The 23,627-nt window shown below is 40.6% G+C and overlaps 2 protein-coding genes across 14 annotated transcripts in view; both read right to left on the bottom strand.

Annotated features, from left to right (window-relative positions):
* Zc3h13 (zinc finger CCCH type containing 13) overlaps positions 1 to 5,891 on the bottom strand; it is a 64,493-nt gene extending 58,602 nt beyond the window's left edge. For 9 of the 10 annotated variants that reach the window (XM_087585709.1, XM_087585707.1, XM_087585711.1 and 6 more), the window contains exon 1: positions 5,593 to 5,891. The gene's annotated coding sequence lies outside the window, so the exon portion shown is untranslated. 10 annotated transcript variants of the gene reach the window in all.
* Positions 5,892 to 6,702: 811 nt separating this feature from the next.
* Positions 6,703 to 23,627, bottom strand: part of Cpb2 (carboxypeptidase B2) — a 49,875-nt gene continuing 32,950 nt past the window's right edge. For all 4 annotated transcript variants that reach the window (XM_087584796.1, XM_087584795.1, XM_087584797.1 and 1 more), the window contains 6 exon segments: positions 21,058 to 21,162; positions 18,431 to 18,541; positions 16,700 to 16,793; positions 15,345 to 15,547; positions 11,671 to 11,758; positions 6,703 to 7,018 (listed from right to left, as the gene is read on the bottom strand). In XM_087584796.1, coding sequence (XP_087440922.1) covers positions 6,834 to 7,018; positions 11,671 to 11,758; positions 15,345 to 15,547; positions 16,700 to 16,793; positions 18,431 to 18,541; positions 21,058 to 21,162 — 786 coding nt within the window. In that variant the 3' untranslated portion in view covers positions 6,703 to 6,833.

The following is a 23,627-nucleotide window of genomic DNA, read 5'->3' as shown; positions in this document are numbered from 1 at the left end:
ATTTCAAAATAAATATATATCACTGGACAGGAAGTCACATCGGTACCAGCTGAGTATGGGGTGGTCATGCCTGTAAACCTGGCACTCAGAAGGGTAAGGCAAGACGACTGTAAATTCAAGGTCAGCCTGGGATTAGTAGTATAACCCTGTTTTGAAAACAACAACAAAAAGAAAACATACAATATCCTGGAATATAAAAGCAAAGCCAAAAACTCAATAGTGATTATAAGAACATTTCACTTAATTAGGCCATTTAGGTCACATTCTGATATAGTCAAAAGTTAGAAAAACGTTTAAGAAGTGAAAAAAGATGGCAAGTCAAGATGGATTTAATTGGGAAATTTATATATTATATCACTAACTCTTACATAAAATGTAACCATTCTTTTAATATAAGTTAGAAAATAACTCTGAAGTAATTAGATACTTTAAACGGTGTAGAATGTCAATACATGAGCAAATCAGTTGTACAAGCTGTTCTCCAAGAGAGCAAATGAGCCAATTATAAATTATCAGCATAGTGTATATCTTTAATTTCTCTCAAACGCATTCTTAGCCCAATTATAAATGTGCAGGGAAGACACAGCAGCCCATATATCTAGTTCATTATGGAACAGAGCATGAAAGAAATGAGAACTTAGAAAAGTGGTACAGAAAAAGACCTAGAAAACAAAAGCTTTGATTAACTGAGAAAAACACCTAGAAATGGACAATTTCTATCTATGAAGAAGGCAATAAGAAGTAAATTATGTTAGCCAAGCCTGGTGGTGCACACCTTTATTCCTAGCACTTGGGAGAGAAAGGCTGGCAGATCTAAGGCCAGTCTGGTCTACAGAGTGAGTTCTAGAACAGTCAGGGCTACACAGAGAGACCTTGTCCTAAAAAACGAAACAAAACAAATAAACAACAACAACAACAACAACAACAACAAAAACTACTCTCTCTCTTTCTCAAAACCGGAAAAGTTTGAAGATAAAGATGTATATTAAAGTTCCACTAAAATATATCAATCAACATATAAGTACACATCATGATCCTCGAACATTTGACAAAACTACTAAAACTGAACAAATTCTAAGTTCCCCTATGAACTCGCTAGGCAAAACCTAAGAAGAATGCAAATCTTTTTCCTCACAAGTATATGGTCTTATCCTACAATACTGCCTCTAGAAATCTAACTTTAACTTTACATTTTCCCCTCCACAATTACTACCAGTGAAAACAGGCTAGTTCTGCAGCCCACCCCCATCCTCACCCCCAGTACTCCTATCCTCGATGTGACTTACAAATTCCACCAGTGCAACAAAAAAGCTTTTGGTGATGTTGTTCTTGCTTGTCAACTTGACTATATCTGGAATTAAGTAAAACTCAATGGGTGGTTACACCAGTGTGAATTTTTCCTTGATTGGACTTTATAAAGTGGGAAGACCCATCCTAAATCTAGATGTTTTGAGGAAGGAAGAGCTACCTTAAATCTGGACCACATCTTCTTGTGGCAGCTTATATAAAGGACAAGAAGGAAGTGTTTGTTCTTTGCCCGCTTCCTCAGGATTCTGATGTATACTGAAGCCCAGCTGAGTGGACGCTCCATTTGACAGCCATTGTTGGACAAGTTGGACTACAGCCTAAATTCTAGTCACTGTTCCTCTATGGCAGAAGTTCTCAACTCTGAGAGGAGTTACATACCAGATAGCCAGCATGTCAGATATTTACACTATGATTCATAAAAGTAGCAAAATTATAGTTATTAAGTAACAACGAAATAGTTTTATGATTGGGTGGTCACTTATTAAGGAATCACAGCATTAGAAAGGTTGAGAAGCACTGCTCTAGAAAATCTTGATTAAAACACTATTTACTCCTATAGCTGAAGGACTAATCATCTGCCATCTACTTTCTTCGTCTTCTAAAGGATCCCAGTTTGCTTGTTCTACTATGTCTTTACCATTGCTGTCACTCCATTGAGACACCGCTGCTCTCCTCTCTGACCTATGGCTGCAGTGCATCTCTCCGATCCTAGATGCCTAGAACACACTGAACTGTTACACCAGATGAAGGAAGAATTACAGATCCCAATTCATAAGCCTCCCCTGGGCTTGTACTCTTACCAGTAAAAAACTACTTCCCATACTAACCCTGCTTTTACAGATGGCATGAAGAATGACTCAAGATTCACCTGCAGGGGCTGGAGAACTGGCTCAGCAGTTAAAAGACCTTGTTGCTCTTACGTCGTTCAGCTCCCAGCACCCACATGGTAGCTCACAACCATCCATTACTACAGTCCCAGGGGATTCAACACCCTTTTCTGGCCTCCTCAGGCACCAGGCGCACATGTGGTGCACAGACATACATACATCCAGACAAAACACTCATATACATAAAACAAAACAAAAAACAATTCTTAAAAGAAAAAAAAAAGCTTACCTATAAGGTGATTTCCCAACTACTACTTAACCTTCCGAATTAAAGAGGGAAATACAATGAAATAGAAGATGTATTCTTTTGCCTCAGAATCCGACAGTGCCAGATTTTGTCCTACAATTACACTGTATTTTGGAAACAGGTCTAGATTACAGAGAGGACTAAAACATAAGGCACAAAAGGCAAAAATAAGAATTAAAGATATCCATCTACAATGAATCTTCCTGTTTCGGCTTCTTACATCCTGGAACAATGGTTCTGGAATGAACACCTCTGATCATTTGCTAAGGTTTGGATGAATGCTTCCCCCCTGCAAAGACTGTCAGTAAAGGCTTGGTCCTCAGGATGTTGGTAGCAGGAGGTGCTATGGGCCCTTTAAGGGGTAAAGCATAACAGGAAATCCTTGCATCCTGAGGCAAAAGTTTGCTTTTAAAGGGGGTTGTAAAACTAATCTGTTCATTGCTCCATCAAACTCCACTTTGTGGCTTGTGCTATCTACCCAAGAACCCAAAGCAATGGATCCAACCTTGAATTGAACACAAGTCTCTAAAGCCATAAGTCAAAATAAGCTTTGTTTTCTTCTTATGTATCCTGTATAAGGAATTTCATTACAGTAACATAGTTGATTAATACATTATCCACCTAAGAACTCCTACTAGCAATCCACAATATGACATTATACTCAGCATTAGTAGTTACACAGTTATAACTTTGCACAAATAACTACTTTGTTTGCACAGAAGATAATATAACTTAAAATCCCATTTGTCGGAAAATAAATATATAATCTGCAATACACACAAAAAATTGTTTCATATAGTAAACCATGTAACTCGAAACCATGCAATCAACTGATGTGAATGCTCAAAACTTTCAATCCTAAATGCTGGGGTCACAAAGAAAGATGAATACCACAAATGAGTAGAGTTTAAATTTGATTAAGGGACAAAAACCATTAATGAGACAGATATGAGTATTTCAAAGTGGAGAAATATTAGACATAAAGAACCAGAATTGCAGCTGCCAATGTCTTTCCAATCAGAGATTGTAAACCAACCACTTACTAGTAACTGACTCTTGCGTGAAGATGTTCCTTCATTTGATACTCAAATTATTCTTTCATTAAAGCTACCACCACCTATCTCATCCATCTTTCTCAAATACAAGAGTTACCAAAGCCAAATGACTATGCAATTGTTTTCCTTTATCTATTCTCCTTTGGAGTGTAATAAATATTTGGAACTTTCATCATCTCCTTTCAATTAAAATATAAAAGGAAGAAAATTCAAATTCCGGGGCACTAATGCTGAGCCTATTAAGAGAAAACGTATCTCAAATATGAGAAGTGCTCCCCTCCTTCAGGGAACAATGTACTCTGAGTTCCAACCTGGCTGAGACAGGAGCATGAGGAGGTGGCTCTTCTTGAATAAGTAATTACTTTCAAGGCCTGTTAACTTTTGTTAATAAAAAATATGCTAATTGTGAATTCCCTTATCCTAAAAGGCAGGTATATTTTGGATTCAAATCCTGGACAGTTGTGTGTGTATGTGTGTGTGTGTGTGTGTGTGTATACATATATATACACACATATTTATGTTATATAATATATAATATATACATATAATATATATGATATCTTAAGAGAATGACCAAGGTTTAGATTCAAAATTCACGCTTAATACAATATAAATTAACACTAATGACTTCATAAAATGTATTGATATATAAGTTACAGTGTGCTTTAGTGTTTTAAATTTATATTACAGACATTAAACTGAGGGAAGTGTGTACATCTCCAGTCTAGATATCCATCAGGCCCGATCCTGATGAGCTTCTGAGATCAGATGTGTTCAGGGTGGTATGGCCTTCCGAGAACAGAGAATATACTCAAAATAGAGGTTAGTGTTCACTCCAGGAAATCACCAGAGAGCAAATAAAGGGGCTGTATCCCTGGATTAAAAATTATCCCGAAAAAAAAAAAAACAAAAACAAAAACAACCAAAAACACAAACCAAAACTACACTGAACGTGTACAAACCTTATTTTCATTATTTCTAAACAATTTAATCTAAAAGTACTTATGTAGCATTTACATCATATTATGTATTAGAAGTATACAGATGATTGAAGGCATATAAGATGTGGGCATGTTCAAAGACTACATCATCTTCTAGAAGGGATTTGAGTTTCTGCAGATTTGCTCCTATTGGTACATCCTACCAGATGCTCACACTGATACAAGTTTCAGGACACAACCTTTTGCACACAAAATTGCAACATGCCTACATCAACTTGCAAAGTCTCCAGATGAAACTGTCATCTGATATAATCGAACTAAGAAGCTGGAAGTTACTAGAAAACTTATGTTTGTGTTGCAAAATATTGTTGTTTGGTTTCAAAAGCTAGTAATGTTAAATATTACACAGCAAAACTGAAGACATAAGCAGAACCGCATAGTCATTTGAACTTGACTGTGCAAACACATCACAAAAAATGCCAAACTTAAAGTTCCAACCTTTTCAAATTACTTCTTTAAAAATTCACAAACCAGGAGACTGTGCACGTCCATAACTCTCAAAGTTCAAATTATCTGAAGACTCGTAATAAAGCCAATTAACTTAAGATACTGCCCTTCACAAACAAGATCTTACCAATATCATCCAAGTATTTTCAATTCTGAATACTTTTCCTGCCACATAAATGTTAACCTGCTTAGAAAATTATACTGTCAGATATACCTTTCGTTCTACCTTCCCGTTGCTTGGAGTATAAAGTAGTACTCCTACACTCCCAATAGTATTTACTACAGCCGGGAAATAAGCAAGACCAGAAACAATCAAAAGTAAGACTCTCCTTTCCTCAGTAGATCTGGAATACGTAAAGAAAGTAACTCTAAATCCAAGAACACACTGCTGCACCCTTTCACCACTCAAATGCGACCACCACGCCAGGGTATCCGAGTCCGCCTGCTTCCTGACACAAACTCCAGAATCACAACTAGAGCGACAGACAGATCTAACACTGAGAGCCACTGCAGAGTTAAGAGTGGGATGCTCAAACAGCGTTCAGAATCCCAAGTAGCATAAGCCGAGAGAGGATGGAGGCCACAGCGCAGCACTCCCACCTAAGCCCGGTCCAACGCCTCTTCCCATCAACTCCCTGAACGCTTACCTCCTCTCTAAGCACCCTTAGTAAGCGCAGTCTTCAGGATGTCCCGGACGCCTCAGCTCCGCTGTCCCCGCGCCCCGCCCCGGGAGGACGACGGAGAAGACGTGCACGCGCGACTCCCAGGGGCCCGCTCTCCTCAACCGGGCGGACGCCGGGAACAGAGAGCAGCGGAGCCGCCCAGATCTTCGCCAAGCTCCAGGGAGCTCCGGACACCAGATGAGACGTACAGAGGCCGCTGCAGAGCAACGCGCTAAACCCGCAACTCCATCGGGCCTCTACATAGGAAGCATCTAAAAGCCGACGGAAGTCACGAGTTTGCCCTACTCCTTCGCAAGCCAGGCAGCTTCCGGCCGCCAGATTAGGCGTCAGCGAGTAAGCCCCGCCCCTCTCGGGCTCCGCCCCCTCGCGTCACGGGGGCAGTGCAGAGTATGTGCCTGAAGTCTTCTGTTTACTTAGTCTGGGGAAACAGGGAGTCTACACGGGAGAAGTGAGATTCTCAATTGACTAAGATTCTCGTTTTAACCGTTTTCCATTGCATAAAGTGCTACTTTGTTACTGGCAGTAACCACCAGCCTGTCGTGCTTCTGACAGAATTTGACAATCGCCCATCCCCCGCCCGGGCCTGTTGGAGGAGAAAAAGTTGTGCACCTATTGTGTTTTCAAGAACACCAACGGAAACTGACTGAAATTTTGGAGTGCAAATCCTTGAGGTGCTTTAGAGTGCCTTTGCTTTTACTGCTTGGATCCAATGATCTCCGTAAATTTAGTATAAAAGTTGCTTAAGAGGAGCGGGACAGATGGTTCCAGCTGTTAAGAGCGGTAGCTACTCTTTCAGAGACCAAGTTTGGTTCCCAGCACGCACGAGACTGCTAACCACCTTCTGTAACCTTCAATAACAGCGGTTCCCTGCTTTCTTCTGACCTCTGATGGGGTCCAGCATAAACCTGGTGCTTAAATTCATGCCCCCGCGCCCCACCACACACACAATACATCTTAAAATTGCTTAAGATAGCTGTTCAACATAAATCAGGGGGCGGTGGGGTGGCACCAGTAGCTAACCTCTTAGAATAAATAAAATAAAAAGGTAGAAATACATATGAGCCATTGTCACTCTTAAGCTCAAAGTAGTGTGCTTTTTATTCTTCAACAAAACCAAGGAAACTGATTAAACTTAGAAGCTAGTGCAACAATTTAGTGTTGCTGAAATCAATAAAATAAAAGTAATGAGAGCAGAGGAAAGGGTGTTAACTGTTCCTGATGACATGCCAAGCTATTTTAGAGACTGCGGCCAAAGCTTCTGCGCAAGTGGGTTTGATGAATCTCTCAGGCAGCAAGAACCCGTATCTGCCTGTATCCCGAAGTTCAATCGTAAACGAATATTTGATGCCCAAATCATAGATCCAATCATCAGAACCTCCAGGAGCTAGATCTAAAAGAGACAGAGAGTATTTCAAAATATATTTATTTCATATCAATTAACATTTTATTGTAGAAATGAAAATAGCTTTCTTTTGGATGTTACCTAAATTTCTTATCCAAAAGTTGTAGTCATCAAAAAGAAATCATGTTAAGAAAGAAAATAAATATTGCCCAGAACTCAACAATAATCTGATCAATGAGCTATAATTGCCAATAACATTTTAATATATTCATTTTCTGTCTTAATTTTGTAACATTTCTAGAAGTAATTATTGTAACATTTCCAAATGTATCATTATTGTGTTTGAATATACATCATACTTAGTCATTTTAAGGGATTGCATTGTAAAACTGTATATGATTGATTTATCACATATATATAAATACAAATAATTTTGTTATGAATAACTTAGTTTCTTAGAATGAGCACCATTGTTCATAAATCATTGTTTAGTACTTCAGAATATTTTCTAGAGTTAGAATTACTGGACTAAAGTAGTGTATCTTTAACAGTTACCACACTTGTTAACAAGGGCTGTTCAAAAGAAGGAAACCTATGGCTCCCAGCAGAGTGTCAGCACACGCACTGGAAGCTTCTGCACTATTGGCAAGAATCTTGCATCCTTGCAATTTTCTGGGAACAACAATAATAATAATAATAGGAAGAAGAAGAAATTGGCTTTGATTTAGATTTCATCATGAATTTCATATGTTTATATATTCATGTTTATATTTTTCAATCAATTTTCTTGATCATGTTTCTACATTGTTAATTTCACATATTGTTTATAAGAACTGCATTAATGTTATTAGGTCTGGTTTCCTCACAGATTTTTAGCTTTTGGCAGGGTTTTTATGCTTTAATATTTGGTCAGTTTGGCATTTATTTTAGTGAAAGATATATTAGTAATTCATTTCAGTTTTTATTCTTAGTGGCCTGTCAGTTTTTCCAGGGCTGATAATTAGATATGGTTTGAAAGGTCTCCTTTATGAAATATCAGGTCTCCTTATATCTTTGAATATCTTTCTGTGCCTGTTATTCCCTTCCAGTGATCTGCTCTTCCAGGTTCAGTTCCACACTGCCCTAACTTTCCTGGTTTATAACATGCTTTGATAGCTCAATGGTACCAGTACAGTGTCTCTTAGTAGCCTGATTTTTAGCATTTTACAAATTCTTCTACCATATGTATGCTTCTGAATAAACTTCAAAAGTATGTCAGTGTTCAGAAGAGTGCCTCAAATATACAAATATTGTTTCTCTGTCACAAAGCATGTAGGCTTCCTTCAAAATTAGTTAAGATTCACAGGATTGTATCAACTACACAAATCAATTTAGGAAAAATTTAATAGTGTTTTCCTAGAGCCCAAAACATGTAGATTTTTCCTGTTATTTGACTTAGAGTATGCTTTCAATTTTTTTTGTAGTTGCCACATATATGTATTGCGTGTCTATGTATACACATATACACGTTTAACAAGTACATGTGTACTCAAGTGTAGCCCAAGCTGGCTTCAAACTCTTCATATAACCCAGGATGTCCCTGAACTCTTGATCCTCCTGCTTCCGTGTCCTGAGTGCTAGGACTATAGGTGGTATACGGAATTTCTAATATTTTTAAAATGTCTATCAATAGTGGATGCATTGAGTCATCTGTAAATATTTCTGATAAATTATGCTTTTCCAGCTTTTATCCTGTGCATGCGTGCACATGCACACACACGCACGCACACACACACACACACACACACACACACACACACACACACACCCTAAGTGAATGAGTGTCAGGAAATTGCCTATGTCAACAAGGCAGCCACGGGCCAGCAATTCCAAGTTATGTGACCCAATCTGATAGACTACTCCAGGAAGGATCAAAGACAACGAAAGAGAACTTGGACTTACTACTAATAAAGCAACTGATATTTAGAGGGGTATTGAAACGAAGCACCTGCTATAGCCTTGGGCCAATTATATTTGTTGAGACCCTGGGCTTTCCCTACAATACCTCAAAATCTTTTTCATGCCTTTATTGAACATATTACACCGTCATCTGGCGGCTCTTTAGTAGTTCTCCAAGGAATTCCATCTTGCCAGGCCACTTTAGTCAGGTGGCTCCTCTCAGTCACCATCATTCTCAACCCTATAGGTCTCTTTTATTTTCTTTAAATTAGTGGGTGAAATTGCATTTCATTTTATCATTTGTTTGCATGAGAAATTGGCAAGGCTTTATTTTTTTCCAAAAAAAAGATAGGACAGGAAATAGTTTATGTTTGTGAGCCATCTGGTCCCTGTTGCAATTATCTTGGCTGTCATGAAAGCTGCCATGGATAATATGCAAATTAATGAGCACCGCTGTGCTCCAATAAAACTATTCGTGGAAATAAGTATGAATTTTCATATAATTTTGATGTGTCAAGATCTAATTATTCTCATGGTTTTTTTTTCAAACATTTTTAAAAAATTAGGAAAAGCACCATTGGTTCGAAGGCTATGAAGATATGTCGTAACCTGGGCTTAGTTTGCTGACATTTGTTTCCATGCTTGGTGTCTGTTCTTAGCCCATTTTGTTAAGCAATTTTCTCCTAGATAAAACAGTTCCAGCTTCCCTGAACCATCACCTGTGCTGGGGTGGGCTTTGGTGATGTGTCTGTCTTTGAGTCATTTCTCCAACTATAAGTAGCCTCTCACCCATATTCCTGTAAGTCACCCACAAACTCTCTGGTTGACCAAACTGGACAGAGGTGTTGTCCCTCGTTTGGTCTGTTGCCAGCTTCCCTATCTGAAGTGACATCTATTCAGTCTCCCCAGGAATTGTTTGGGTGTCGATCCCATCCTTTGGCTCCAGAAGAACAGAATCGGGGTCTGCCAGGTTGCACAGGAGTTTCTCAGTAAGTACCTCTCAGTAGAATTAGATTGAAAACATTTGTCCAGTTTGCCACAACCAAGCTCTCACTGGGCATCAGGAAACAACAGGCGGTCTCTCAAAAGTATGCAAGGTGAATGACGTCTTCTAGAATTTCTCTATCACACAATAGCTGTGGCCATCTTATACGCACTTTTGACCTTGTAGCGCTGTTTTCTCTATTCTTAATTAGTGTGCTTGCTAAGTATATAACCCCCCACTCTATAGAAATAAGCTTCGTCTCTTAAATACCACCTTGCCTTTTTCTTTTGTTGCTTTGTGTGTGTGTGTGTGTGTGTGTGTGTGTGTGTGTGTGTGTGTGTGTGTGTGATATCTGATTCTGCATACACAACTACTTCTCTGGAGGCCTGCTCTATCACTCTCCCACTTATTCACTTGACACTGGGCTCTTTAGGACACTGGAGCTAGGCGGTCAGCCAGAATATCCAGCAAACTTTCTGTTCTGCTCTCTAAACCCCTGCCCTGAACAGTGTTGGGGTTACAGGTGCATGCGGCTACATCTGGTTTTGTTTGTTCGTTTGCTGATTTTAAACAGGGATCCTGGGGATTCTAACACATGCCCAGCCCAGAGTATTTATCAGTCAACATGACTTTGTTCTTCTCTTTCTAGTTATTATGATGACTTCACATATGACCCTGTGGTGTGGAAGACTAAAATGATACAAGAGACCAAACAGATGCCACCACTGTGCCTCATGGTCTAAGCTCCCAAGAAGAAACATTGCCCTGAAGAAACATTGCTGAAGGCCATGGGTGTCATCCCCAGCACTGCAGAGAGAAAGCAGGGATGGAATAGGAGGAGAGGGAGGTAAAGGAGGGAGAGAAGAAGTAAGGGAGAAAAGGAGGAGTGTGGAAAGGAATTTTAATTCAGAACATGGCTGCTCTGGCAAGGGATCACATCCAAAGATGTGTGTGATCTGCCTGGAGCACAGACATGACTCTAATCTCAGGAGCTCTGAGTTCAAGATCAGCCTGGTACAGACCAACTTCCAGGTAAAGAAAAGCTCGGATCCAGGCTTGGTTGTATACACCTTTAATCCCAAACAATGAAGGTAATGTTAGTTTGTAGAAGGAAGCACCCATGTTTGAAAGTAATGTCTCATTGTGGGGCAGACAAAGTGATGAATTGGAGAAAGATTTGACAGAATAGGATGTGCCCAACTCTCACAAGAAGAAAGAGGAAAAAGAAGCTACTTCAGGGAGAGACAAACGGTACAGGAGAAGATGCAGTACATAAATACAGTAGAGTTCATGTAGAGCAGTGCAGTTGAGAGGGAGCATAGAGCAGCACAGAGAGGGAGAAGGAGTCAGTTTTACCAGGAGAGTTTTACAGAGACAGGTTGAAGAGAGAATAAGCTAGACACAGGCAAAGACAGAAAAAGCAAGGAGAATGAGAAGGAGCCAGAAGATTAGAAAAGATTGAAAGAGTTAATTTGAGGTCAAGCAGAGTAAATAATTCAGAGGCCAAGAGAAAAGCCATATTGAAAAAATCATATTGGAGAGCAGTTTGAGCCAGAATGACTGAGTTGAACCAGCCACCCAGAGCTCAGAAAGAACTAGAAAGGGTGAGTGTACTCATCAGTAAGTCTCAGAGGCTGCAAACATTCTAGGCCTAAATTAGATTGTACAGAGGCCAGCAGCTTCCAGGGCTAGACCTAGATCAGCAGACAGAGGCAGTAGACTCCAAGAGGACAATTACATCAGGAGAATAAGAGTTACCGTTGCAGGAAATACTTACATAAACTTTCTGAGCCACTGCCATGTGTGTACCTGGTGTTTTTATTAATACTTTCAATGGCACGAACTGCTTCGCTGGCCACTAGAGACTAGAAGCAACAGGATAAAGATGTCGGTCAATGTTCAGCTTTAAAACAGGAGAGTTTGAACTTTTGAAGCAAACATAAGCACATTGACTGAATTCAAGTAGTCTATAGGTAAAAAGCCTGGATTTACCCAAAAAGAAAATTTAAAAGATATTAACTAAAATTAAATACAGTTTTTCAGTTGATGGCAATCACAAATGAGTGACTTTAAAAACTGAACTCTGCCAACACTTTGAATGTTTTCACCAATTTGCATTTAAAAACCTCACATGGCATTTCAGGAATAATTTATTATGTAAAGTGAGCTAGATATTTATAACTCTGGGAGCTATTCCTTTTCTGGAGAAAGTTATCACCATACTTTGAACTCCACTTCTCTAAAGAGCACACATGCACTCACTATATGCACTGTTTGCTTCTTACAAACTCCACTGTTTGTTCTTGTATAATTGTCTAATAGCTATCAACGACTTATCAATTGAAGGACCACGCTCCTGATAGGGAGCAGGTTCCACTACATGTGATCCTAACTCTTAGAAATGGTTTCTAAAATTGGAGCTAGCATTCTGGTACTCACAATTGGTTGCTCAATACGTGTGATGACAGGGGTTTTTTGTGTGTGTGTGAAAAAAAATAGTTTTAGGAGCCAGGGGGATGGCTCTGTGTGTAAGTAAAGGTTTCTGCTGCACAGCTTGATGACATGAGTTTAATCCCTGATATCCACATAGTGGAAGGAAAGAAACAACTCCTGGAAGTTGTCCTTTAATCTCCATATGCTATGACATGTATACTTGTGCATGCATGCATGTGCGCATGTGTGTGTGTGTGTGCGCGCACACGCACACACACACACACACACACACACACACTAATAAATGTAAAAAGAGTTTGGGGGTGAGAGGAGGCTGGAGGGATGGATTAGTAGTTTAGAGCACTGGGTGCTCTTCCAGAGGACCTAGGTTCAATTCCCAGGACCCATATGGTGGCTCACAACTGTCTGTAACTCCTGCCCTAGAGGATCCAAATGCTCTTTTCTGGCCTCCCCAAGTGCTACGTGCATGTAGTACACAGACACACATGCAGGCAAAATACCATAAGCATAAAATAAAATGAAAAACAATTCAATGGAACTTCAGTATCTATATAAATAAATATGAATTGGCATTCAAACCCCTTCCGAAGCTGACCTCATCTACTTCCCTGTGCCCCCCACAGAGAACCCTGAGTATGTTTCTGTGGGAAACACCATCTCCTCTGCATAGGAAGTCCTCCCTTGCCTATAGAAACCTCTCCGTGTCCGGTTGATGGTGTCTGCCCCTGACATCAACCAAGTTTTATTATTCTTGTCTCCTTACCCCTTGGTGAACAATATATTTATCCCTTACACTCTTGGCTTCCAGGCAGCAGTGGCTTCTATTGTGCTTCTGTAGTAATGAGGCTGTGTTGTGTATGAGTACAGCTGTCTGTGGTACTCGCCATAGGCCATCCCTCTAATCATATGGAATTATCCTTAATTGCAGGGATTAGCTAATCCTTCTGTGAATGTGGACAGGATACAGAGTTCTACCCATGATAAGTAGTGGTGCTGATAGCAACCACCAAATAAGGTAAAATCGGGTCAATTCTATATCTAAATCATGGTAGATACCCTTTTATTTCTTTTTTCTAAACTTTACCCTGGTGATTAGATTTTTCTTCATTCACTTGTTCAGCTAGGCCTCCGCTCTTACACTGTTCAGCACCCACTCTCTGTATATCTGGAAGTGCAATAATAGCTGGGGAGCTCACAAGCCTTCAAGGTGAACCTATAATTGTAATTCTGCTAAATGGGCATCATATCAAACTGCCTTCAAAGTTGTTTTATTGTTTGGTTTTTTGTTGTTTTTTTTTGTCTTTATTTTTTGTCTTCTTCCTCCTTGAGCTTCATGTGGTCTGTGAATGGTTTCTTGAGTATTCAGAGCTTCTGGGCTAATATCCACTTATCAGTGAGTGCATACCCTGTGTGTTCTTTCGTGACTGAGTTACCTCACTCAGGATGATATTTTCTAGTTCCATCCATTTGCCTAAGAATTTCATGAGGTCATTGTTTTTGATAGCTGAGTAGTATTCCATTGTGTAGATGTACCACATTTTCTGTATCCATTCCTCTGTTGAAGGGCATCTGGGTTCTTTCCATCTTCTGGCTATTATAAATAAGGCTGCTATGAACATAGCAGAGCATGTGTCCTTGTTATATGTGGAAGCATCTTTTGGGTATATGCCCAGGAGTGGTATAGCTGGGCCCTCAGTGCAATGTCCAATTTTCTGAGGAACCTCCAGACTGATTTCCAGTTTGCAATCCCACCAACAATGGAGGAGTGTTCCTCTTTCTCCACATCCTCGCCAGCATCTGCTGTCACTTGAGTTTTTGACCTTAGCCATTCTGACTGGTGTGAGGTGGAATCTCAGGGTTGTTTTGGTTTGCATTTCCCTGATGACTAAGAATGTTGAACATTTCTTTAGGAATCCTTTTATTTCTATATTCATAGTATTAATAAATAAACTAGTAAATAAAAATAAATAATAAAGTGATAAACATTCTTTAAAACATTTCCTTTGAGAATCAAAAGCATAAGTATCAATGTTTTTACTTTAAACAAGCAATTTTCAGAAAATATGTTATTTGTCATGAATGATTGCCAGCCTAGCTAATGTGGTGATGCTTTACTCAAGAGAGCCAGGGAACAAAGACGGAGCAGTAAGTCCAATCCACTAAACCGGGATCAGTCCTTGCCAAAGCCAAGGTACAATGCCACTGTCTTCAAAGCACCTCGGACAAGGGCTTAACTACTCCTCAGTATAACCCAGCAGTTCTCAACCTGTGGGCATCAACTCCTTTGGGGGTCATGTATCAAATATCCTATATATAGGATATTTACGTTACAATTCATAAAAGCAGAAGAATTGCACTTATTAAATAGCAATGAAATAATTTTATGGTTGGGGTCACCACAATATGAGGAACTGTATTAAAGGGCCGCAGCACTAGGAGGGTTGAGAGCCACTGGTATAACCCACTTAGGGTCTTGCATCCTTTATACCTGTCAATCCAAGCAGAGCATCTGGAACCAAAAGATGAGTAAGATGATAGCAGACTGTGGGGCTTCTTTGAATGACCTGTGTTGTTCACTACAATCCAAACAGCTTTGTCTCAGGGCAGTCGCTGATGGCTCATTGCTAGCACCAACCCTTCACTGCATAAATAGTTCCCACTGCTGGAGTGAGGGGCTAGGAGTTAGCCAGAGGCACGCTGTCCTAGAAAGTCAGTGACCACCGTGTAACCCTACCATTCTCAGCCTCCAGTCCTTGCTTGGATCAGGTCAGCTAACAGCCCTCTCCTGGCTTCTGCACAGTTTACCTAATATAGGGAACCATTCCCTTTGTTTAGAATCCTTTCAGTGACCTCTGACCCAAGTCAATTCCTGCCAGAGTAGAGAAAAACACACACTATTGTTCCCTAAAGGAAAACGTTGTCCTATCTGCTTTTATTCTTGGATAGAACATTGTTTAATTTATAAAATGCTTATAGGAAAAAACGAGTGGCACTTACCAGTTCCTCATGGTCCTTGCTTTTGCTTCTGTTGTAGGAATAGGGAAACAGTATTTGCTGGGAGTATGAGTGCATACTGATGTAAGCTTTAATGTGGTTGATATTTCTCCTCAGGAAGTCAGCCACTGCCTTCACCTCTGGCTCAGACTCAGGGTAAAGTCCACAGTAGGTCTCAGAGCAGGAGAAACTTGATGCGCCTTTCTCTGCACGAAAATTGTTCATTGTTATAGCATATGCAGCCTCTGTGCTTTGTGATTCCCCTTTTGTCCACTGTGTAGCAAACTCAGAGAAATGGATGAAGGGTGGTTCTACAATGGTCATGTCTTTATGTCCAGTAAATATTGTCAGTGTTTCTTTTGAAGTCAAGTATTTATAGCAAACTTGCTAAGGTCATCCTAGACAGGTCTTCCTTACAGTCTGAGGGTAGCTATCTCGGATCCTAAAAACGCAACCAGGAAGTCTAAGATGTAACTCGTTTCCAAACTTCTGGTTAAATGAGGAAAAACAAACTCTGAATTTCCTTAGGCACCATAAATGATTTTATTTTCAGTCTTAGCCATTTAAAAACCAGCATAGATTATTTAAAACAAAGAGAGCCCTCAGCAGCAGTCGTGACTGTGGAAATGAGTCTCCAGATCTGTCGCACAGTTAGAAACATGAGTTATGATATATAATGGGGCCAAAGGACTGTGAGGAGAGCTTGGAAACACTGTCCTCTGGACATGACCTTGCACCCAGGAACTCACAGCAACTATGGTTAGCTGCACACACCTGCACAAGGCCAAAGCAGTGAAACACTGCAGCAGGGATGCGGCCAGAGCTCACCAGGCCCCAGGTCCTAACAGAGGAACCACCACGTGTAATTGATGGTTGCTGGGGGAGATGGTCACTTTTCCTCGTGGATTTCATCATTTGTGGGTTCCCCATCCTCCTGCAGGTAACACTAACTGGACTCAGTGAATTATAGAGGGAGGGAGGGGAAGAAGAGAAGGAAGAGGGAAAGAGAAGGAGATAAAGAAATCGAGAGAAGCACATGTTTAGGGCAATTTGGGGAGAGTGAGAAGGAAAACTGAAGGTGGTTATAATCAAGATACATTGTCTACGTGTATAAGATTATCAAAGAATAAATAAAAATCAACTTCTTCAATTTTCTTATTTAAAGACGAGCCAACAACAGGAGGGAGAGATGAAAGTGGTGGCTCCCTGACTCAAGTCAACAGTCACAGCCCTTCAATTACTCAGAATGTTTGTTATTAGATTATCTGCTAACTCAGCCAGGACTTCTCTGTGAACTCCTTGAAGTCCCGGGCTCCTCTCATCATGGGCATGAAGAGACACAGGAAACAAATGCTCACCACACCAGTGTTTGGAAGCGAAGTTCCTGTTCAGGTCTGTGCCCACGCAGCGGTTGTTCATGTGGACAGAGCGGTTCTTTCTCCACATTCTATTCTAAAGAACCAGATTGGGACAGGTTATCTAGCGTCCTGTCTCTGTCACAGTCCTCTGACACAGCCCCATCTCCAGCCAGATCCCAGTCTTGATTCCAACTGTTATCCAGAGCCTAACAAAGTAATGATATCTTGCAGTAACATTTTTGGGAATCCTGGGATTTGGGTTAAGGATGTGCTTTTATGTTAACCCCGGGTGTGGGGATGTGGGGCTTCTCCAGACTGAAGCAGATGATTATGGTTTGCCTCATGCTCTAGCAGAGGAGTGGTTTTGCCAGCTGCAGATAGTTTCTGCGATTGTGTGGCACTGGGGATTCTGGGGACTTTTCACAGGGTATATAAATGCTATATGAATGAGAGGCAGGATTGGTGGTTGTTGGTCTTTGGTGGGTGGAGGGGATGGTTGCATTTTGTTAGCAGTCATGCTCGAAGAAGAAACAGAAGGAGACAAATTAGATTCAAAGATCTCTCTCCCTCCCGCCCCCTTTCTCTCCCTATCCTGTCCTTCTTTCTTCCCTATTCACCAATAGAGAGTGAAATGGCAGGGGTGGGGGTGGATAAAAAGTGGAAAAAAGCAGACCCACAAAGCAGCAAAGACCAGCTACAATGTCTCGTGGATTTTAACCTATACAAGTATAAAAACTCATTTAGTTCCACTAAGCTGCCCACTGGCCTTCTTACTAAGCCCTGTCTCCTTAAAACTAATTTCATGTGCAAGCTCATCTTGAACTCCTTCAAAGAAAAGTAAAACAGCTTGTAACCCAGCTCAGAACTGCGAGCTACGCATGTCAGCGATCTCTCTATACCGTGCTGACTTGGGTTGGTATACGTTGGCTGAGTGATTGGTTGAGACTGGGTCTTACACCGTAGCCCAGGCCAGCCCCCAGAGTACAATTTAGTCGAAGCTGACCTCAACTTCCCAGTGATCCTCCTACCTCAACTTCCTAACTGCTGGGATTACAGATATGGGCCACCACTACGAGAGTGAGCTTTAATGTTTTTAAGAGATGATTTTTGAGATGCTTGAGGAAGTGTTTATTAATAGAATGATGATACAGGGTCTTGAATTTTCTTTAAAATACTATAGGTAGAGTACAAGGAGGGAGAGGACATGAACAAACTCAGTGGGCCTTGATTTGGATCTGTGACATTCCCCAGAACCCCATGAGCTACAAGCTTGGCTGCCAGCCTATGGCATTACTGGGAGGAGGTGGGGTGGATTCTACCTGAGCTCACTGCATGTGATAAGGGGACATGGCTTCCCCCATCTCTGTGCTTTCCAGCCTTCACAAGAAAGGAATTTTGTTCTACCCTGTGCCTCCTACCATAACCTCCTGTCACAAGCCCCATTAAGTGAACTTTCTGATGCTTTCTGCATCAAAACCAACCTTTCTTCCTTCTAAGCTTCTTCCTTGTGTATTTTGTCACAGCAGCAGAAAGATGATGGTCACTACTGAGGCCCTGAGATGGGTGTCTAGGGGGTTAGTGTACAGTTGGAATGCAACTACCCCTGCTTTTAGGGATATTTGAAATCCCCGTTATTGGATACTTTTTTTCCCATAGGAAAACCTCCTCACCAAATACACTGCATCTCTGTGTTTGTCAAGGCGCAGATTTTGCTTTCGTTGCCTCACCCACCTTTTTCCACGTGTAGTCGTAGCCGTCCACATTCATCACTGGCATAATGTAGAAATCCACGTGCCTCAGAAGTCTGGTGTATGTATTTTCTTTCCCATGGAATTGGGTTACCTGCAGTTAAACCGAGGGTGTTTAATGCCTCAGCTTAGGTCCCTCTGAGCTGGGCCTCAGTTTTAAATGAATTGTCCTCTCTTCCAAGCTGTTTTAAGCTTTCAATGTGAAGATTTAGTTTGCAAGAAGAATGACAGATCCTTAAAGTGACTGAATTTACTGTAGCCGGATACCTCGTGGAACAGTGCCTTGCACACAGCCCTGACACCTTCTTATTTAATGAGGACAGAAAAATAGAACCCCCTCCCCATTTCTAACCCCTACTTCAAACATGAGGAAAGGATACCTCTAAAGCCATAAAGCCTACAACAAAGATTTCAAAATTGAAAGCCCAGCTATAGCTCATCTCCTTTTAAAATCCTTAGTAACCGAGACTCTTCCTAATCTTGTTTTAGACCAACGCTTCTCAACCTGTAGGCCTCTGCCCCTTTGGAAGTCAAGTGATCGTTTCATAGGGTTCACCTAAGACCATCTGCACATCAGATACGTACATTATGATCCACAGCAGCAGCAAAATTACAGTTACACAGTAGCAATGACAATAATGTTATGGTTGGGGTCACCACACCATGAAGAACTGTGTTAAAGGGTCGCAGCATTAGGAAGGTTCAGAACCACCGCTTTAGACTGAGACTTAATTAGATGAATTTTTACATACTCCTTAGAACCGTCACCAAGTTTGTTTCCGGTCCTTTCCCTCACGTTTTGTAATGTGGCTGTAATGCAAATGCAGCTAATCTTGGAGGTCCTTGCTCTGAGGTGCTGGCACTCACCATCTGGCCCTCACTCACCCCCATGTTGACTCCCATCCAGCTTAGAGGGTACATCTTTCAGCAGTCCAAGGACACCCACAGAGTTCACTCCAAAATGATAAAAAAAAATCTCAGGCAAGAGAACCTCAAAGAATGTTGTCTAGCAGGTGAAACCGTGTCACCCGGAGAGCTTTGTTTTAGATTTTTCATACTACAGCAGCATCCAGACCTTTTATATTGTACATTAGTTTATGCACATTAGATTAGGATAGTTTGTTGTCTTGAACACAAATCAAAAGATATCAGTAAGAAACAGCTTTTTCTCATTAGGAACTCGTAAAGGTTTCTTTTAAATCCTACTTTAGGGCTGGAGAGAGTGCTTAGCACTTCAGATTCTGGACAAGGGTCTGATGCCCAGCACCTACAGCAGATGGCTCACAGCCACTGCGACTCCAGCGTCAGGAGGACCTGGCTCTTCTGGCCTCCATGGGTACCTGCACACTTGTGCATGCACTCACACATACATACACATAATTAAATTATGTGGACATAATTAAAACATGTCCACACGGAGAGCTACCAGCATTTAATGGCTTCAGAGAGAGGACAAGATGGTCTTCTCCAGGCCCTGATAGGTTATCTAATCCCAAGTGGTCATTTCTAAACATATATACATAGGGGCGACACTAAATAAAGTTAGCAGATTGTATTTATAAACGTGTGTGTGTGTGTCTGTGTGTGTATGTGTGTCTCTGTGTGTCTGTGTGGGTATGTGTGTGTACATGTGTGTGTCTGTGTGTGTGTGTCTTTGTGGGTATGTGTGTCTGTGTGGGTATGTGTGTGTCTATGTGTGTGTGTGTGTTCATGTGTGTGTCTGTGTGCATGAATAGCTAAAAATAAACAGCTGTGACATTGACAAGTAGAGGAGGAGACATAGAAGGAGTTGGGATATGACGCCAATACAATACTCATTTGTGGAAGTTTCAAAAACTAAAATATATCCATACAATTGTGCTGTACATAGCATCACTATCCACACACACACTTCTATGCTTTTATTTACCTAGGGAAGAGTTGCTTGTCAGAAGTAAAGCATTTACATATCTCTTGTTGTACCCAGGTTGAATGTTTAAAAAGCGTCAATGAGTAAATAATGCACGTCCACCAGCAGTGGCCACGCCCATTTTCAGTAGTGTTTTCTCTTTTAAGTTGATCAAAATGGATGACACATGTACTCATTTTAGTATTTGAAGCATAATTTTACTGTCTTTATTCATTATGGAGGCTTATAGACCTCCTATGTCATTTTATGGAATACTCTTTATCTTATGTATGATTTTTTTCTTAACTCCAATCCCTTCTTCAGGGGCAGAGTTTTTTTTTTTATTATGACACATGGAGAAGCATTATCTGTTCGGTAAGTGTTTGCTTTATGTTCATTTCCCAAGGATGGGATGTAGCAAAGGCTGTCCAGACAGTTCAGAACTAAATGTTGACTGATGGTGATGGTGATGATTAGGACCAAGCAGAAAATGGCTTCCAGTACTTTTTCTACTTAGGAAGCTCATCACTTAATAGTATGTTGTTTGCTAACTGTCATTCAGTGTGGACACTACAGTTCTCCCAAGCTTCACTTGTAAAACATGGGCCAAGAATTCCAGGTTATGATACAGGGAAATGCCGCTTAACTCTACTCCAGTTGATTCTGACTCCAGTGATCTCGGATCTCTCGTGGAAAAACACTGGCCTGCAGGAAGTACTTACATAGCCTATGAACCACAAGCAGAAAGCTGGTGAAATCCACTCTCTGGCATGGATTCCACAGTCGATCCATATGGCATTTTTGACTCTGTGTTCCTTTCCTGAGACCTGCACACACACACACACACAAAAATAAAAATACAGCACAACAATCTTTCCTTTTCTTTCCTTTTACTTTCCTTTCCCCATCTTTCCTTTTCTCTTCTTTTACTTCAGCTTTCAATATATATATATATATATATATATATATATATATATATAGTTTTCTTGAAAATTCTCAGAAGTAAATTTAAAGGCCAATGAAATGGAAGGGACAGTTGCTTAGCTGTAACACATGTGGAGTGGGAACGACATTGAAGCCAGACTGTTAAAGTCTTCCCATCCCTGCACTACATAAGCACAACAGACAGAAAGAGACGCAGAGAACAGTTGCTGTAAGCAGGTCTCTACACCTCAGAGGTAACCAGTGCTTGCTGGTGGGCAGTTGTCTGCAGGAAAGATACAGACTTCAGAAGTACAAACTCCCTCAAATTTCTCCCTTTAACATACATACTCTTTCTTCAGTTCACCCCCCAAAGAATGAACACATCACCAGCTGATTCATACATCCAATACCATTAGATTAGGGCCAGAGGCTTTGACCTGATGCACAAAATGGATGGCTAGTAAAAGTGTCAACTCTGGAGCAAGAATGATTTTTTTTTGTTAAGCCAGTTAGAATACCAATGTGAATGGAGAAGAGGCTCTCGTGAAGTGCCACTCCTAGCGGGGCAGGAAGTTGGCAGTTGATGGTTGTTGAGGGAGGGTTGTAGAGTGAGTTTTCTCCAGGGATGAAGTCTCTGAATGTCTAGTACTTCTGTTGATAGTCCTATAGTCATATGTATATGGATAACATTAAGTGAGAGGAGGAGAGGGAGGAAGAGAGGGAGGACGGGAGAGAGGGAGAGAAGGGGAAAGAGAGAGGGGGAGAGAGAGAGAGAGAGAGAGAGAGAGAGAGAGAGAGAGAGAGAGAGAGAATATGGAGGAGATGGGGAGAAATTGAAGATTTGACCAAAACATGTTATATATATGCATGAAATTATCAATAATGAAAGAATTCTCAAGAACATTTCCAAAATCAATCACAATTTGTTTGATCTAAAACTCTTTTTCTTTATTTTTATTTTATTTTTAGGAATGTTTTTCCTGCATGCATGTCCACACCACGTGTGTGCCTGGCCAAAGGAGGATGTTGAATTCCTTGAGACTGGAGTTACAGATGGTTGTGAGCTACCATGTGGGTTCTGGGAGTCAAATCTGGGTCCCCTGAGAGGGCAGGCAGTACTCTTTACCACTGAGCCAACTCTACAGGTCCCGTAATTTATATGGAGAAAAAGGAGAATTATAAATTCAAACAAATAACTGAAACAAGAAGAAAAGTGAGCAAATATGGTTATTTTCACCATTCTTGGAAGGTTTCCTTTCCCAACCCACAGTTACCAACATCTAAAGAAGAGGGAAAGAAAAATGGCTGCTAATGCCATTATCTAATCTAATAATTTGATTATCTGATCAAATAGGTGTGGATGATTCCATCTAGTCAATGTAAAAAAACGTCCTTACTTGTCCAGTTATTGTCTTACTTGATCATTCATTCATGTCTACATACTTCGGCTTTACTGATAAATCACCTGCTGCCTCCCACACAGACAGCATTGTGGGTCTGCAGAACTGTATGCTGTGTGCACATCTTAGGTGAGAGTAAAACTTGATGCACCCAACCAGGATGCAGGATTTTTCTCATGTGTTCATTCAGCTTCCAGACATGCAGTTGCAAGATTACATACACAAAATAAGAAAGTGTCATGGGTGGGCATCCCATGACAATTCCCGTGGAACTAATCAACTGATTAACTAAGTCTGATTAACTAACTCAGTCTGATTAACTAACTCAGTCTGATTAACTCAGTCTGATTAACTAGCTCAGTCTGATTAACTAACTAAGTCTCATTAACTAACGCACTCCCATTAACTAACTCAGTCTCATTAACTAACTCAGTCTGATTAACTAACTCAGTCTCATTAACTAACTCAGTCTCATTAACTAACTCAGTCTCGTTAACTAACTCAGTCTGATTAACTCAGTCTGATTAACTCAGTCTGATTAACTAACTCAGTCTGATTAACTAACTCAGTCTGATTAACTCAGTCTGATTAACTAACTCAGTCTCATTAACTAACTCAGTCCCATTAACTAACTCAGTCTGATTAACTAACTCAATCTTGTTAACTAACTCAGTCTGATTAACTAACTCAATCTTGTTAACTAACTCAGTCTGATTAACTCAGTCTGATTAACTAACTCAGCCATTAGAAGAACCCAGCACTGCTCATTTCTGCCATGATTCTGCACTGAAAGTTGTTGTTGGGGGCAGATTGAACCTGAGATCCCAATTTAGTGTCTTATCTTTGAGTGACTGAAAATGCTTACCTATTTCCAGTGATTATATACCAATTCTACACCACTAAGCAAATGTATTTTTTTCTACTAATTACATTTCTCCAGAGCTTCTCTTCAATTTTTAAGGGAGAGA

Source organism: Rattus norvegicus, chromosome 15 (genome assembly GCF_021556685.1).
Source record: "Rattus norvegicus strain SHRSP/BbbUtx chromosome 15, alternate assembly SHRSP_T2T, whole genome shotgun sequence".
NCBI lineage: Eukaryota > Metazoa > Chordata > Mammalia > Rodentia > Muridae > Rattus > Rattus norvegicus.
The sequence above is the reverse complement of the archived record's forward strand: the minus strand, read 5'-3'. Positions and strand labels throughout refer to the sequence as shown.